The sequence below is a fragment of the Harpegnathos saltator genome, unplaced genomic scaffold, assembly GCF_003227715.2.
Source record: "Harpegnathos saltator strain DR-91 unplaced genomic scaffold, Hsal_v8.6 scaffold758, whole genome shotgun sequence".
In the NCBI taxonomy this organism is placed as follows: domain Eukaryota; kingdom Metazoa; phylum Arthropoda; class Insecta; order Hymenoptera; family Formicidae; genus Harpegnathos; species Harpegnathos saltator.
The window spans coordinates 446,554-464,115 of record NW_020230602.1 but is presented as its reverse complement, the minus strand read 5'-3'; the positions used below and the strand labels follow the sequence as shown (position 1 = coordinate 464,115).

The window sequence follows — 17,562 nt, the reverse complement described above, 5'->3', positions numbered from 1 at the left end:
GGCATTCACGATCCGTCATCATCCGACTAGTTATCATAGACACTTTATGAATTTGCAATTACTCTCGTCAATCTCTGTCTATCTATTTATTACGTTGTTGTAAACAAAAGATATTGATCCGGACAGAGACGGATAACGGTCCATGAACGCGGATCTCTAATTCATCATGTTCTTAATCAAACATTCTGAATAATTCCCAACTGTATAAGTATACCGGTCTTGTGTAGAATATTCAACGTCATACCGCTTCCTAAACTGCGACCTTTTTTGTTTTCGGTCAGCACTTCTTTCAAGTCTGTTTACTCTCGTTACGGGATCTAAATTTAAATGTCCATTCGTAAAAGAGTATTTTCGAGAGCACACAACTGTTGTCTCCGCTTCTTGTTGTTATTTTTTTTCGTCAGCTCTTTCAAGAGCTCCAAGTTCTATCTAGACTTTCAGTGTCAATAAAGAAAAAAAAACCGTAGCGAATATTCTCCACTCATCCCGACCAAACATTCTTTCTCTACCGCAGCTTACTAACCAGGAACGCAAAATTTTTGTTCCAGACGTTGAGGGAAGCAAGTTCGGCGGACGCGCTGATGCCGCACCGGAGGATCCGGTTCGGGCGGAGCAGGGTCGGCCGGAAGGTAAAGTTTACAAGTTTCCTACACATCTGTTTTCAACCCTCTACAATCTTTGCCTTTGCAACTTGTTCCTCATCAGCTCTTTTGAAAGCTTTCATGTCTCATTTAAATTTTTAATGTTGCAACAAAAATATAAAGATAAAAATTCTATATCAAAATATTTCTGTATTTTCGATTCGTCTCGATCAAAGATATTCTCTCTCTACTGCAGATTATTAACTGGAAAAACTATTTTTCTGTTTCAGTTGTTGCGGAAAGCAGCAGCAATCCGGCGGAGGAGGATGCTGCACCGGAGGATCCGGTTCGGGCCAAGCAGGGTCGGCCGGAAGGTAAAGTTTACAAGTTTCCTACACATCTGTGTTCAACCCTCTACAATCTTTGCCTTTGCAACTTATTCCTCATCAGCTCTCTTGAAAGCTTTCGTGTCTCATTTAAATTTTTAATGTTGGAACAAAAATATAAAGATAAAAATCCCATATGAAAATATTTCCATATTTTCGATTCGTCTTGATCAAAGATATTCTCTCTCTCTCTCTCTCTCTCTCTCTCTCTCTCTCTCTCTCTCTCTTTCTCTCTCTCTCTACTGCAGATTATCAACTGGGAAAACTACTCTTCTGTTTCAGTTGTTGCGGAAAGCAACAGCAATTCGGCGGACGCGGATGCTGCACCGGAGGATCCGGTTCGGGCCAAGCAGAGTCGGTCGGAAGGTAAAGGTTTACAAGTTTCCTACCTACACATCTGTGTTCAACCCTTTACGATCTTTGCCTTTGCAACTTGTTCTTCATCATTTCTTAAAAGCTTTAAGTCTCATTTAAATTTTCAATATTGGAGCAAAAATATAAAGATAAAAATTGCGTATCAAAATATTTCCGTATTTTCGATTCATCCCGATCAAAGATATGCTCTCTCCCTTTCTCTCTACCGCAGGTTATCAACCGGGAAAATTATTTTTCTGTTTCAGTTGTTGCGGAAAGCAACAGCAATCCGGCAGACGCAGATGCTGCATCGGAGGATCCGATTCGGGCCAAGCAGAGTCGGCTTGAAGGTAAGTTTACAAGTTTACTATAGTCCTCTGTTTGACCCTTGGCGATTTAAAGCTGGCTAAATATAATTTCCAGCTCGACTTGAATTACGATCGCAGAGGGTAAACTACTCTTTTACTCGCCCGCACTCGTTAGTCTGATCTGATGAGCGAATGTGAATTTTTTGTTACAGAGTTGAAGCGGAACGTGGCCGGCTCTGACTGCAAGTCGTTTCGGTGAGTAAATACAAAATGTAAAGAGAAACAAAATTCCGCATGAAGGATGTGGAACTAGATAAAATATCGTTCGAGTCAATGCGAATTGCAAATAGATTTTGCATGTGTGTGTTTGTGACGTTGACTAAAATACATTACCCGAAACAATCAGGGAATTACTTGATCGATAGCCTGCATACGAGATTTAAAATACCGAATAAGTCTCTATTGATGTTCATCTGATTAAGAGATATTCATATCTACAATCGCGATACCGTCATCAGCTGCTTTATTTTCATTTTTCAAGCGGGTCGCAGAATTATTTAACAATTATTTGACAATATTCAATTGTCCGCATAAAATATATTCATATGCATAAATGCCCGATATCGTTGGCTACTTTTCTTTTATTTCCAAAACAGGCTGTAGAATTATTTGGCAATATTGTCCATTCATCACGATCCCTATTGTCTCGAGTAGCGTATAAAATGCGCGCAGAAATTGCGCCAGCGCACGCCGAGCTTGAGGTATCCTCGCTCACGTGCCTTTGAACTTTTATCGCGACCGCGGTTATCAAGATACGCGTTTTTACTTGCGCTGCTAATAAAGAAGGCTTAAATTCTCATTTCGCCAAAGTATCGCGAACGTAAGGTTTCTTCGTGACGGAGCTATCATGCGTGAAAACTTTGCTCCGCTTTCTCTCTTTGCGCTCCCTCGGGACGATCGGTTTCTGATCGGGTCTAATCTTTCCTCGCGTGCATTCGCGTCGCGAATATTTCACTCGTAGATATCGATACCTCCACATTTTCGCGACTTTTCAGGCGCGATCGCGAAAAGCGTCGCAAAAATTCGTTGGACGAGTCGATAAATTTTTACACGGTTTTTGCTCCTCGCCGATCAAGTTTATAGAGTTCGTTTTGCAGCGCGTAAAAAGTTTCCACCGATGTCGACGTGAAACGTTCGTTAATTGACGCAAATATCGCCGCTCTAATACCGCGTATCGACCGCGTCGCGGAAATGTGGTGAAAGTGTAGCAGTCAACGTGGGACCCGCTGCTGGAGATGGATGCTGCGCGACATGGAGAGCGGCAGAAGACATGGACGGACATTGGTGGATCTGGTTGGATGCAACGGCACATTGTCAATATCATCATCGGTGAGCGTTTGACTCAGTGCTCGCAGAGAGCTCTTTTATTATTACATTGTGCATGCCGCAAATTTGCATTGACTTTTGTCGAACGAAAAATATATTCCCTGAATTATTGCCATATATTTTTATGGCCATATTATTGCCATATATTGTTGCCATATATTGTTGCCATATATTGTTGCCGTATATTGTTGCCGTATATTGTTGCCATATATTATTGCCACATATTGCCATGTATTATCGCCATATATTATGGCCACTTGAAATCGCGCGAACAATCGAGGAAACTGAATTTGCCGATAATCGCAAAGGCGCGCGACAGACGTCACGGACGGATGACAGCAGCCCGTCTCAGGGCTGCTCGATAACAATGCTGTTGCTGCAATTTAACTTTAAGTCACATCAGCCTCCGATCGTAGGAAACTTTTTATCGCGGACTAACTCCTCGAGCGGAATGTTCCCGGGAAGCGCTCCTGACATAAACGCTGGTTATAAGCGAACTTGCCTCGTTAGGGCCTCGTCGCGGTATCGTTGTCGCGGAAAATAAGGAAGAAAGGAATTAAACATCCGCACCGTTGTGAAAAGAGAGGCGATGGCGTCCCTTCACGAGTAGAATGTTAGGTCCTTGAATTATTAACTTAAGGAATGCCAACGTGTGTATATATTTATAAAATAAAAATTATTCTAAATTTTCTCATGTCTTGCAAACCTAAGAGACATACATTTTCGGCCTGTTTTCTGTATTAATAGTCTTCGATATCTTCCGATATATACATAGATATTTTGAAACATTTTCTTTGGATATTATATCAAACGGATCTCGCGTGTCACGTAATATCCTTCGGACTACACGGACATTATTATTTTGATCATTTTGATTTCTTTGATAATCATTTAGAATTATTCAGAACGCAACCGCCATGTTGAACGACTCAATTGTCGTGTGAAATGTTTCGATTTTCACAAATTCATATAAAATTTTTCATTTTTCGCTAATTCACAGAAGTCTTTCACTTTTCATTAGTTCACGCTAGGGAGAAAGATTCATGATCGTTGCCCTGAGCAGCTGCAACGCTTCTCCAATCATCTATGTCGGCGCGCTTCTACTCCTAAAATTTCTATCATTAATAACTCGATAATTATTGCGAATCTCGCAAAACGGTATGGGACTTTTATGTTTGTCTCAACACAATCTACTCTCATACTTCAGGTTGGCAGATAATTATCGGACACTTCGTATGATCTTCATGATATTAATCATACACAATGTCAATTCTTTTTTTTCTTTTGCACATGTTAACATGTTAATTCATGTTATAAATGCGTAACAATGTGCGAGACCGTGCTTGTCAAGTACGTTGTCATGGTTGTAGCACAGACATAAACCTCCTGAAAATGGATGTAGCACGGACTGCCACCGCATGCAGGTTTTACCGCCGAAACCTGAAAGTGAATGTAGCATCGTAGTTTCCCTCTCAAAATGGATGCAGATGGCGCCCTTTCCCAGTGCGGAAAGTCGGTGTCGTCGAAAAGGCCGTGTTGTTGGCCGCTTCACGTTCCTCTCTGGTTCTGATAATCACTGTCAGCACTGAAAATCTATAGTATACGTGACACAAACTATGTATTTTCATTACTGGCAGTGGATTTCGGAACGCAACCAATACCAACTGTTTTACCTACGCCATAGACAAGTTATTAATAAAGACTGCTAGCCCTACGAGATTTATTACCGTATTCATAGTCAGGCCTATATTTAAGGCTTCCTTATATCCATCTTTAGATGCTGCATGGATTATTTTATTGGCTACAGACCATCTGAAGATAAACTTAAGGAAGCTCTAAATATAAGGCCTGACTATGAATACGGGTGCAAGGCCGATATTCATAATCGAGTTATATTATATTTAAGACCATCTTATGAAGTTCACCTTTAGGTACCCCGTAGCCAATGAAGTAATTTGTACAGCATCTGAAGATAAACTGAAGACGATCTTAAATATAAGATCCGACTATGGCTGCGTTCCAATATTCACTGCTAGCATTGAAATTCTATAGTATATGTGACACAAACTATGTATTTTCAGTACTGGCAGTGAATGAAGCGGAACGCAGCCTATGAATACCGGCCATATACCTAGACCAAGCATTCACTCTAAAAAATGAAGCCGGAAATTGGCAGTTTATGACTGAGAGGGAAAGTTGTTTTGCGTCTACTTCTTTCTCACTCTAGCTTACATCAACTGTCAAAAATCGCCATATTTGTACTACAGTTATCAAATGAAGTATACATTTATAGACAAATATATAAAAGAAAAATATAAAATATATGAAACAAATATAAAAAATATGTAAGATAAATATAAAAGTAGAGATAAAAGATTTTATTAACGTTAGCTTGCTATGTTACAATACATTGGTTTTATGTTTCTATACCTGTGAAATTGAATTTGATTCGACTTATGCCTCAAATGTACGTCACAAATGCAACAAAACATCGTATTGTTTTATATTTTATATTGTTTTCTTTTTCTGCACGCAGCATCGGTCCGTCAGCCGGTTATCCGCACGGCAGCATGTGCCATACGGAACAGTCGTGCTGACAACAAATATTTAAAATCGCATAAAATAGCTACTTGTTGGAATTTTGTCCTGAAATGTTTCATAATGATAGAACTCGAGTAGAACAAACGGGAACTATAATCAAAAAGCTTATTATTTATCGATTTCTTTTACTTTCTTCAAAGGGAGGAGGGTCGTGCTAGAATGCGAAGTAAATGCATTTTTCAATTCGGCTTTTTCTGGTCAGTTTTTGGCATTCTCGTTTGAAATGCTATATTAACACTAAACTTACATAGAATTAGCTAGGACAATCGGCGGATGTCATAATATTTTTCATCTTGTACTTTGGATGGAGAAGTGTCGTGCTGGAACGCGTAGTCAGCACGACGCACCTTAATTTTCGATTTTTTGGACAGTTCTTGACATTTTGTTCTGAAATGCTATATTTACATTAAACTTGCATAGAACTGCATAGCTAGAACAATCATCAGATGTCGGAATATTTATCGTCTCCTTGTACTTCTAGAGGGAGGAACGTCGTGCTGGAACGCGAAGTTAGCACGACACATCTTAATTTTCAGTTTTTTAGTATACATACATGCAGAAAATATTTTTTCATTTTTGGAGAACAATAAAACAATGAAAAGTGCTACTGGAACAATGTTTATTTTTTATTAATTCGCAAAACGTCGTGCTAACTTCACAGACACTGTTCTTCTCTTAAGTTAAATGTGCAATATTTTCACATTTATACGTACCTTATCATTTTATTTAAATTCTTTTAAATATTCCATTAATAAATCTCTAATTTTTAAATGCTTTGAATAATATTACGATTCATTATGTGTCCTCATCCTATTTCCCGCTTCGCTGTTCGTTTTTGCACACAGAGATCCGAATGATATTATCAATAAACGCGAAGACAAATGAATTCTTGATGATTATTATAATACAATCAACATAATAACTGACATTCATTCTCCAATTAATTGATTATGACAATTATTGTGAAATAATTGTCATAATCAGCGGCGAAGTATTGTCCAGCCTGTTATGAAACTTTATTCGCGTAATTGCGATTCTATGCGTAAAACGTAGTAAAGTTTTATAAGACGCGAAGTTTTCTCTAAATTATTAGACGGCGTGTGCACTCGAGAGTTCCTCCCTCATCCGCAACTGTCCTTTAAGAATGTGTGTCTATTACCGGTTCTACTCCCAAGGAAGAAAGATAGAAGAAAAGAAATGTAAAAAACAGTGAAACATTCGCGTAGCGAAACTCTCCAGTACGCGCGCGGCCCGCGGCATTCTGTGTGTCGAATCGTCCTGCTTAAGATTCTGTTCCGCAGAAAATAATATCGCTTCGCCGTTTCGCTCCTATGATCCATTTGCCGTCGATGATTGCGCGTTTTTTATAGGCCGTTTTTTACATTACGGGCAAGATGAAAAATATCTTGCGTCGTTTGGCTATTGAGAGCGTCGGCTAATCGTAATATTCCCCTCTGCAGGGAATATCCTTATATGGTCTCCTCGTCCCGTCATCGTCTATTATCTCGATGTCCTGCAACTTCTATAGTTTTTTGAGAAACGGCACGCGGTCATGTTTCGTTACACTCGACTAGATTAAATAAGTTACTCTCATATACTTTTTCTTCTTTGCTACTGTCCCTTCTTTCTATCTCTTCCTCTTTCTCGTCTAGCTTCAGCGATGCTCTCTTCGAGAGCGAACGCTTCAGGATTCTAAAAATACTTAAAAGTTCTATGTTAGTACAAGTACAATATAATTTATTTCAATTCTCAATGGCCAAGTCAATTGGATTCTATTTGATATACAATAATTTTCTAGGTACTTCGCTATTTCTATTGTTCTTCTCTTTTTTTTTCTCCAAAGTCCATATAAACCCTGCTAAATGCGCACCTGATCCGCTCTGATCAGCACTAACCGGGTGGTCAATCGAAACTGAAGTGTATTATTTTACAAAGAGATACTTTTACGGAGGGGCACATAGGAGATCCTACTTCATTAATCGTCATTAATCGTAATATACGTTCCGCTTTATAAGTAATGAGTTTGACGTTGCTCTAGCACACTCGTTGCTTTATATGACTTTTTATACATGAATGAGAGAGTATATGAGAGTACGTATGAGTTTTAATGATAATAGTTTAATAGCGTTGTTTCTCACTTTCCTTATTCATCATTCTTCTTCTTCTGTTTCGGATAAATAGAGTTCTACTACTCTGCGTTCGATTGACCACCCATTTCTACTACCGCTTAAACTTAACCGTTTGAACCACATCGAATGCTTTTTGACGTACTTGTAAAAGAAACTGACGGGCCCTGTCGTTAAGTATCGAATACAACGGATAGACACAATAAATTTACAGATGTGAAAGAGACTCCCGAAGGTTTCGTCCAATTACCAGCCGTGTGGACAAGATTAAGTTCTATCTTTCGTACAAACAGTGTCTACCAGTGGCGAGAGAGAATAATTATTACGAAATCTAATATTCGATCTTGCATTGAGCCAATATTTAGAATTTGTTGAACTATGAATATACATCTATCTGCAAGTAATTGACGTTTCAAGAGTGCAACAAGTTCAATAACATCTCATGCAACTTTCTTTTTATAAGCTTTAAAAGATAATACTTTATATATTTTTATATTAATTTAATATAAATATCAATTATATAAAACATATTCGCGTGGCCATTGATAGTAATATATTTCGTATACCACACGACCGACCACAAAAGTTATATATTGATATTTATAAATATATAAATATATTAATTTAATATAACATATTACAAATATATTAATTTAATATAACAAAATTATTATACTAATGTTGTTAATATTAATTAATATTATATTAATTTCGTAAAATTAATGAGAGCACGTCAGATTCCGTTTACATTACAATTTACGTTAGAAAGAGGTCAACCGTTATCTTAAAAAGCGAAGAAGAAACAATTGGCTGGTTCTGATTCGTTGAGAATTCATTGACGACGGTTCTTTATTATTAAAAGAAATATTACTTTCAGTATGTGGGATGTAAATCGTCATCGACAAACCCGTCCACTGTTTTGCCCGTCCCCATAAAAAAGTTCTTATAACTATCCGTTTACTCATCTAATTTGAGGAATTGTTTAATTGAGGCCTGTACATTTGGCGCATCGTCAGCGTTAGAAATTAATTAATCTCCGTGAGTCACAAGTTTGTCACAAGTGTCCCGAAATTATTTTTTCTCAGAATTGTCTTTATAAGTCAGAGAGTTTCAAGGTAGCGGCAATTTGATCATTAAATTACTTAAAAGAAAGAAACATATAACTCGCGGTTCAACAACAATCAAGAGCGATCGTATAATGGCCAATTAGTATAGAAGAGCAATTACAATCAAATGTCAAACACTTCTAAAACAGCTACGTAAAATAGACATTTAAATTGCACGAATAATTATAGACATGTGCGTCAACAATAACTATTATATCTATAACAGATCTCGAGTCAATACATTGCCCTCGTAATAATAATCAATAATTACACGCATTGCTCTAACGTTCTAATTTCTGACGTTCTAATCGTTACGTAACGTTGCATCGTTTTTCGATAAAGTCTAAAAACATAATATAAATATTTATCAAATTGTACAAAAAAGAAACACTCTCTAAGATATAATGAATAAAATTCGTCCGATTCTCTCTCAGCTGACGATTTAACAGAGACGATAGCTTCGTTAATTAGATAATAATTATGCAATAATGTAACTTCCTTCCCCGAAAATCTCCCCAAGTATTTTGCAAATCAGCGCACAAAATATTTCACGCAATATCTTCGAAATCTCTCAGTTTGGCGTAGCCTCAAAAAGCCAAAGTGAATATTTCTCTCTGAATATCGTTTGTGTCGTTAACTAATGTTATTTGTTAATACGTTGCTGCTCGAACCGATATAAAAATCAACGTGTGCGAACACTAAGTCAATCACTCAGTACAAGAAGAGCGACAAAGAGAACGTCGACGTACTCGGACTATATTTATCAGCTATCTCTAAAAAGTAGGCCCGTTCGTAAAACGTGCGATCGTAATTGCGAATAATTATAAGTTATGGAAAAAAACAGTTTAAATAAACGTCAGTCAAGTTCGTTCAAGCTAAACGGGTAAATTCGTAAAAGCTCCGAAGAATCAACCTTCCGATCAGCCGATCGAAAATAAATTTGACGAATTGTCTACTCAGGGTCCGATAGATCGCAATGATGAAAATTATCACGTATTTTGCGTCTACAATATCTGCATCTCTTTATCTCCGCTCTGAAAAGAGCGGTGGTGAGGAATTGCGCTTGAAAGTCGCTGATAATTATGCTTCGAAGCATCGTTAATTGCGCCGTGTCTTGTCTCGACAATTATCGTCTGAATTCCGCGCGCGTCCGTGCGTGTACAACCGTGTCGCGCGAGTCAAGGATCGTATACGCGAGAGAAGATCCCTCGATGATCCTTCTCGGTATCAGGACAAAACTTGCTTGCTTGAAGGCGGTCACGGACTCTCGTCTCCGCCCATGAGAAATCCTCCGTCAGCTCGTCGACAGTCGTTGCTCCACGAAGCAAACCCGAGTCCCGAGTCGCAAGTCGATGTCCTTTCTTTGCAAGGAACTGTTTTCACAACGATTAGGATCGCTTCTCCCGATGCCTCGCCGGAACTTATTCACTCGACATCAGCTGCACGCTGTCGTCCGCTGAGCGATGAAGTCGCCGAACTTCCGACAACGAGCGAATCGGCGTCGGATGGAGCAACGAGAATGGATGTGAGTGTCGATCTGGAATGGAACGGTCGTTCAGTCAGCAATGAACACAACGATCTCTTTAGATTCTGTCGAGTCGCCATAGGAAATTCCCTAGCCGCTTTTTAAGTTAATCACCGCGCGAAGAAATTGCCACTCGATCGCATACATAAGATTATTATTCGCTGGAGCATACGAGCATATAAATTTACAATTGAAATGAAATCCTGCGGACACGTACAATTGATTGATTGAGATATATTCATAAGCGATGCCTCATCACAAATGCGCCATAATACCGCTTCGCAGAAGATAGCTCTAATGATAGCCAGTCATCGTATATAACTTCTATAATCGCTCTATCGATCCGGCGGCTTCAATAGCAGAGAAAACTGTAGCGATACTTCCTGCCGGCCGGCCGCCTCTGCCGAGGAACCTTAATTTATTCGGGTTAAAAATAAGGAGCTGGCAGAACATGTGTTGTACACGCGAGAAAGAGAGATAGATGTAAGGAGAGAGAAAGACGGTGATCGCGCGTGTCCATAAGCGCAATGCCAAGGTCGCGGACGTGTCTCTTTCTCATGAATGGATCGATTTGCCGAAGCTCCAATCTACATTTCCATCGTTATTCCGTCGACGGGCCGGTCGTTTCGTCGGGACAGGTGGAAAGTTTCACGCACTCCGACGGAATGACCCAAACGATGCCACATCGTTCATCGACTCGAGACCGTTTAATCGCTTCTTCTTCCCATGTCCCATTATGCATAATTTATGATCCAGAATTTATCGGCCAGAAATGTAGTTTCTCGAGAGAAGACTCGACAGAACTCTATCGACGGAAAAGAAAAAGACAAGAACGGCAGGTGGTTCCCATGGAATCTTTCGGAATTCCTTCGTAGCTCACGAAATATCGATGAACGTTCTCACGAGGAGAGGCAGGCTCACCTCTAATATCCGTCGATGGTTCGCTCCTGGAGAGCTCATTTTCATTGCCGCGATGCGAGGGCGTCTTCGACGGGCTCTTCGACGGCGGCGCTGCATTGTTGTCGTTCTTGCCTGGGGTGGTGCTCAGGTCCTGATGGGGAAAGTGGAAGGCCGTGGAATTGGGCCAAGACGCCGGCGGTGGACTGCGCACCAGGTGCTCATGTACCTGCGCGAGTGTCAGCGGATCTGCGTCGCCCAATTCCTAAAAGCACGTGTCGTCAATCTCTCGAAAAGATTGGAGTCACGAGGACCGTTTGCGCCTCATTATCCAACGCACTGGAGCTACCGAGCGGTAAAAAATGACTGGCTTGTAATTTCTAGAAAAAATCACTCCAATCGCGATGCATCCCATATTCTTGATGCACGTTGAATAAAACAACAAACATTGAAGAAATAGACGAACATTTATCCTTGCATAACACATCTTTTCGAAAATCCGTCATTTCGATCGCACTAATGGAGATTAGTCGAGTTCATTGTCGGTAGTTCTAGTATTAAGAAACTTTCGAATTTCACGTGATGTTCGTTATATACGTGAACCGATACGATGAATTCGATTTAGAATGTCTCGGAGGAAGAGTTGGATTTATATATGTATATTGTGAACTTTGAAATCGTCGAGAGTGTGTATATGAGATAATTTTATTTTGATTTGTCTGTTTTTCTTTTTTTTTTTCTGAGATTCTTTCCGACGATACCGAGAAAGAGACTGAGAACAGTTCTTCCACGTTTTGACTAGGACCGGAAGCTTAATCGGAGTCTTACCTGCGACATCAGAATCGCATCGTCAGACTCAGACTCCTCGATCGATTCCACAAGACTCTCGCGACTCGCTAGTACCTGAATAATTACAGAAAATTTGCACAATCGCGTCGATATATTGCGGAGCGACACGTAGAACCGTATATTAGCCGTCGCCAAGAAACAGAAGAGCGCACATATCATATTAATGATTCACCCGTCATTTTTACCAACATAAAGACCGAACAGCCAAAAATTACAACGCAATGTTTCCCTAAGCACTGATGAAGAAACAGAAAACAAGGAAAAAACACCTCAGAGATGTAAACTTTGAAAAAATCGACATTACGAAGATATACGAAAGTGACCAAGATACCACAAATCAGAAACAAGGTCAGAGACGAAATAGGATAAAGTTACAAAGACATGTTACATTTTTCAGCGATTCTAACTTACAAAGTTGCAACGATACTCGCACACATTATAACCCGACATTTTGCACATAGTAAATTATAATTGGACGAATCGTTGAAAAATTTCGTCAGAGAGTCGAGTAATTTTCTAAAGATCCTCGACATCGGACGATAATGCAGTAATCGAAGTCGAACCTGCAGGAAAGGATTATCCTGACGACTCAACCTGAGCGCCTCCATATCCTGATCGATGTTACGCGTTCTACCGGGTGTCAGGGTCAGAATGGAATGCGACGGTGACGGTTGACAGGCGACGACCACGTCCACCGCCGTCACGCTCAAGGTCGACGGAATTCGCGACATAGTGTTGTTATCGTTCTCGAAGCCGTTCCGACGACAAGTAGTGGTGATGATCGCTGCGAGCACAAAAGTCACAAATGTCCATTAGTCGCGCGAATCAAATTAAATTGCGAAGTTTAATTGCGAGACCTCCCTGAGATTAAGGCGGGAGGGATCAACTATTTACCGGGAGTTTCCACCCTAGGCGCGCGTTCCGTTTCTTCGTCCTCGTTAATCTTCATCCCTAACGCCAGCTTTCTCGACTTGAACAAATTCGTGAAGAAAGCCGCACCTTTACGTTTCACCCGGTCATACCTGTGTGCGCTCTCGGACGACACGTGTATCATAATTCGTCTGAAAAGATCGCTAATTATATACAATATGCGATAAAATGAGCGATGCCACGGCTGTATGTGTGTTCATGCTTGGACGACACGTGTATGATAACTCGTCCGGCGTTCATCAGGCACACAAGCAGCGGTGCCTCGCTCGTTTCTCCTGACAATTTTCTCTCATTCTATATATTTCATATAACTACACGTACGCGCGTCGAAATCGCGCAAAACAGATTCTCATCAAAATAAACAAGCCTGTTTTACTCGGCTCAGCAGGTCCGATTAACGCTGTATATTATCATTAGCGAACGTCTTCGACGCTGAAATTACTTAAGTACGTGCGATTGTGGAGAATCAATTTATACATTTGTACGACAACTCGGGCATTTCGCTGGTGCAGAGAAAGGGATGAAACGGTGCGGGATGAAAGAATTCTGCAAGTTATGACCTAACAACACCCGGTCGCACCGGTGCAATCAAGCGTATAAACACGCACCTTGAAAAAGGACTTACTTAAGCGCAGACACTGCTCTCGATCCCTCTCTCTCTCTCTCTCTCTCTCTCTCTCTCTCTCTCTCTCTCTCTCTCTCTCTCTCTCTCTCTCTCTCTCTCTTTCTCTCTCTTAATCGCCGCGATTAAACAACATCCCCATGGCAAGGCACGGAGGACTCGTATTTTCGTCAAGATAATATCGATTTCATATTCGTCGGGAAGCGAGCAGATGACAACGACACTGTAAACAACGGACAGACCGCAACGCGCGAGCGTTGAAAACGCAACGACCGCCAGAAGGGTGTCGCGCGAGGGTCCTCCCCGCGCGAACGACAGGTCTTGACAAACGACAGGTTCGAGCTCGCAAGCCGAGGCGGCGTATACTGCCAATTGCAGTTGCAGAAGGGTGTGCACCCGCCTCTTGCAAGGAGCTCGCGCAGCTGCAGCTGTCGACAAATGCACGGAGCTTGCGCGCGAAAGGGGGTGGAAACGCGGAAGAGTGGGTGGGCGACGAGGGAAAGACGAGGGTGATGGAATCCTTAGAGAACGAAATGAAGTGTTGCGTTATTCCTCTCTCTCTCTCTCTCTCTCTCTCTCTCTCTCTCTCTCTCTCTCTCTCTCTCTCTCTCTCTCTCTCTCTCTCTCTCTCTCTCTCTCTCTCTCTCTCTCTCCTCTTCTTCGCGCTCAATAGACACCTTTATGACCCACATCTCATTTTTTTTTCATTTATGGAATGGGATTGTTTAAGAGAGAAAGAAGAGAAAGAAGCACGTCGCTCCGCACTAAGTAAGTCCGGATATTTTCGGGTCGAGTGGCGATAATACGCGAGTTACGATCGTTCTACTTTCAATCTTCTCGTGAGAGACAAATTCGTGTGAAAAGAGATTTGAGGTGTCAGATCGGGATTGCTTGGATCTGGACTGGTGAGTTCCCTCGCGAAAGAAATTCTCTCCCCCGATGATCCTTGTTGATGACGTCGATGATGGACGGTGAGTGGTAAAATCCACGATGCGTCTTATTAGTCAGTAATCGACATCGGAAGACGAGAAAGAGACCATATCTCGCGAGTTGATCTTCCAAAATCCTAAAACAATACACCGTACATCGGGTGCTTCAGGAAGACGAGTACTTTTCCAGGAGTGCGCCACGTGTGTCGTGCTCATACGATCGATCGCCATGAGAGACTGCGATATACAAGGTGGCTATAACTCCGAGCTATAACGTTGTTGGTGCCAAGTATATTAAATTATTAAAAATTAAACACGCTCCGCTCTACATGAATCATAAAGTATTAGAAGTATTGTCAGCGTGTATAAATATGCGCTATCTACGTGTACGCAGGACGAGTCACGGTTGGCTGCGTTTTCCCTCGAGTGTAAAAATTGGACAAATATCGAGTACGGTCGAGTCGACGATGAAAACTGAAAACGACTCGCCATTATTGCAAATTCAATCATATCACGAGGGAGAAACACAGTCTCCTTCTCTTCCTATCCAAAGAAAACTTTAACCGAGCGAACAATTTTGACGTTGACGCTTTAATTTTCGGCAAAAATTAAGTCTCATTAGCCGTGGAGCCGTAACACTCGACAAGATAATGTTGCTTATTTACTTTACTTTGACTTGTTCCTCGTCGTTTTTTCCATACCGTCGTTGTTAACAACTATACCACCGCGTGGAGCTTCACTCAAAGGAAATGTTTCACGAAAATCTCTCGACAAAAGTCTGAAAGTCAGATAGACACGCGATCAATCAGAGTCTGATCGGAGCTTAAGTAACAAAACGTCCGGTCAAGGAACACACGTTCGCCCGCGAATGTCTCGTCGTCCGCCCGCCTATGTGACTTCGATCGGAGCGTAAGCACCGATCTTTACGATAACAACTTAACTGACAAAACCCTCCGCCGCTCGTCGCCGAAATAATTAACTCCGCCACTCGACTCCACCCGATACGATCGGCAATCAGCGTGAGAGCCATCGTCGCCGTGGCCACTCGTGTTCGCAACGGCTAAGCGCGAGGACCTCGACTCGATCGACCGGCCACACTCGCGGTGTATCCTTCACAAGTCGGCTGATCGTCGCGAATTACCTGAAAGCTCGCGCACCTGCCGCCGGTGCATCTTCGTCCGCGACGCCGAACGGGTTGCGTCGCGTCGCGTCGCGCCGCGCTCGCCGAACGATGCGTCGTGACGACGCCAACAACCCAACAGGATGCGGCGCGCGCGACCCCGACGAAAGGGTGCCGACGACACTGCCGGCGACCCTGTGCGGGGAAAATCAAAGGAAGCCGGCTCGCCCGGCTCATCGCTAATGCGCGGGCGCATACCCCGCCGGGGAAGGCGCTCCCCTTGCTTGTTCGAATTCGCGACCGCACGGGGTAGCCCCGAGACCAGGTGTATCTTTGTAAAAAAAAAGAAGCGCTCCCCCGAGTCGCTTTAGGAACGAAGCTGTCGAAGTTGTCGCAAGTTCACGCGGTTGACACGCTGATTTTCACTGATTATCTCGAGGCTTAATCTAATTCTCCATTACCAAGGATGCGACCGACAAGTGCAATTCACGCAGGTGTCTTTGTAAGTCGCGTCTCGGCGGCTTTCTATTGGCTCTGTTACTTAAACAGTTACGTACCATTGGTGGTTAATTAATTGATTATTGAGCGACGTCAGTGCAGATCACCGTTGGGCCTCCTGTTGGACAATCAAACGTCAACGCGTGCTAACGTAGTTTCTTAATGATTACTGCTGTGGATGAGCGACATTGACTCAACGGGTTGGTGAAGGAGGATCTACCAGGATTGGATCGATGTGGCTTTCTGAGGCTTGATGAATAAATCGGGTCTCTTCGGAGGGATCTTGTGGCCTTAGACAGAACCGAGAGAACAGATTAGAAAAGAGTAAGATTGAGGTAGATATGCCGATTTATTCAAACCATCTGTTTACTTGGTAATTTCGCCAAATCGCGACATTAATATCTCGTAAATTAACGTTCAATCGCGATCCCTAAATCAATGGCGCTAATTACAGCGCGTTAAAGTGGCATTCGCGCGTCATGCGGAGTCGATTCGCTGTAAATGTTACTTCTCCAGGTCACACACTATTGTACTCATTTGTACTTGTTCCTCTTTCCACATTGTTAAGCTTGTGTTTTATCTGGGAAAAAAAGACATTTTAGACAATGCGTCGTCTTGGTATATCCGCGCTGAGAAAAATAAAAAGATAGAGAAACCGCGCTGACGTTACTGCACGAACATATTTATCGATAATATAGAAAATAAATAATACCGCCCTTAAATAAAATAAATAATATATATCCCTAAACAAAAGTTTACATCTGGAGATAATAGGATTTACGACGAAGCGATGACGTGCGCGAACGCTTCCTTTATCGCCCATAAATATTTAACATAAAAAGACTACGAAGACAAAAATTAAATAACAAAAGCAGCCGGCGCGATCGGGACGGCGGCACATAAGTACGGATAACAAAGCTTCCTAAATGAATCTTAAGAACAAAAGAAAGAAATGCACGAAGGTTTGTTTTTCTTTTCTTCCGTGATAATAGGCATGTTCAATTTTCGTTCCGTCTTCCATTCGCTTGATGTGACGATAAAAATGCGTTAATAATCGACGATATAATCCACCCTCGTGTACTTACAGCAAGCAATCAGCAACACTCGAGCTCCGCAACGATAAGAAATAATCATGATCATAATAATAATAATCGTTAATGATAATAATAATAATAATAATAATAATATTAATAATAATAATAATCATAATTTCGTTAACGATATGTTAGCCTATCCGTATAAACACAGCGACATCGAAACATCGTTTATATTATGTGTAGAAATTAATTCATATTCATGTATAACATATGTATATATATGTGTATATATACATATATATATTAT

At 41.4% G+C, this 17,562-nt stretch overlaps 1 protein-coding gene across 2 annotated transcripts; it reads right to left on the bottom strand.

Annotated features, from left to right (window-relative positions):
• Positions 1-8,430: 8,430 nt before the first annotated feature.
• Positions 8,431-15,891, bottom strand: LOC105185230 (uncharacterized). Of its 2 annotated transcripts, none has more exons than XM_011144561.3 (6): positions 15,742-15,891; positions 13,014-13,180; positions 12,683-12,903; positions 12,099-12,173; positions 11,295-11,535; positions 8,431-10,385 (listed from the first exon to the last, which is right to left on the bottom strand). In XM_011144561.3, exons 2-6 carry the CDS (start codon positions 13,171-13,173, stop codon positions 10,270-10,272), a joined length of 813 nt encoding a protein of 270 aa, XP_011142863.1. In that variant the 5' UTR covers positions 13,174-13,180; positions 15,742-15,891; the 3' UTR covers positions 8,431-10,269. The 2 variants fall into 2 exon arrangements, with proteins under 2 accessions (XP_011142863.1, XP_025161910.1); XM_025306125.1 differs by lacking the exon at positions 15,742-15,891 and adding an exon at positions 13,675-13,741.
• Between the last annotated feature and the right edge of the window lie 1,671 nt (positions 15,892-17,562).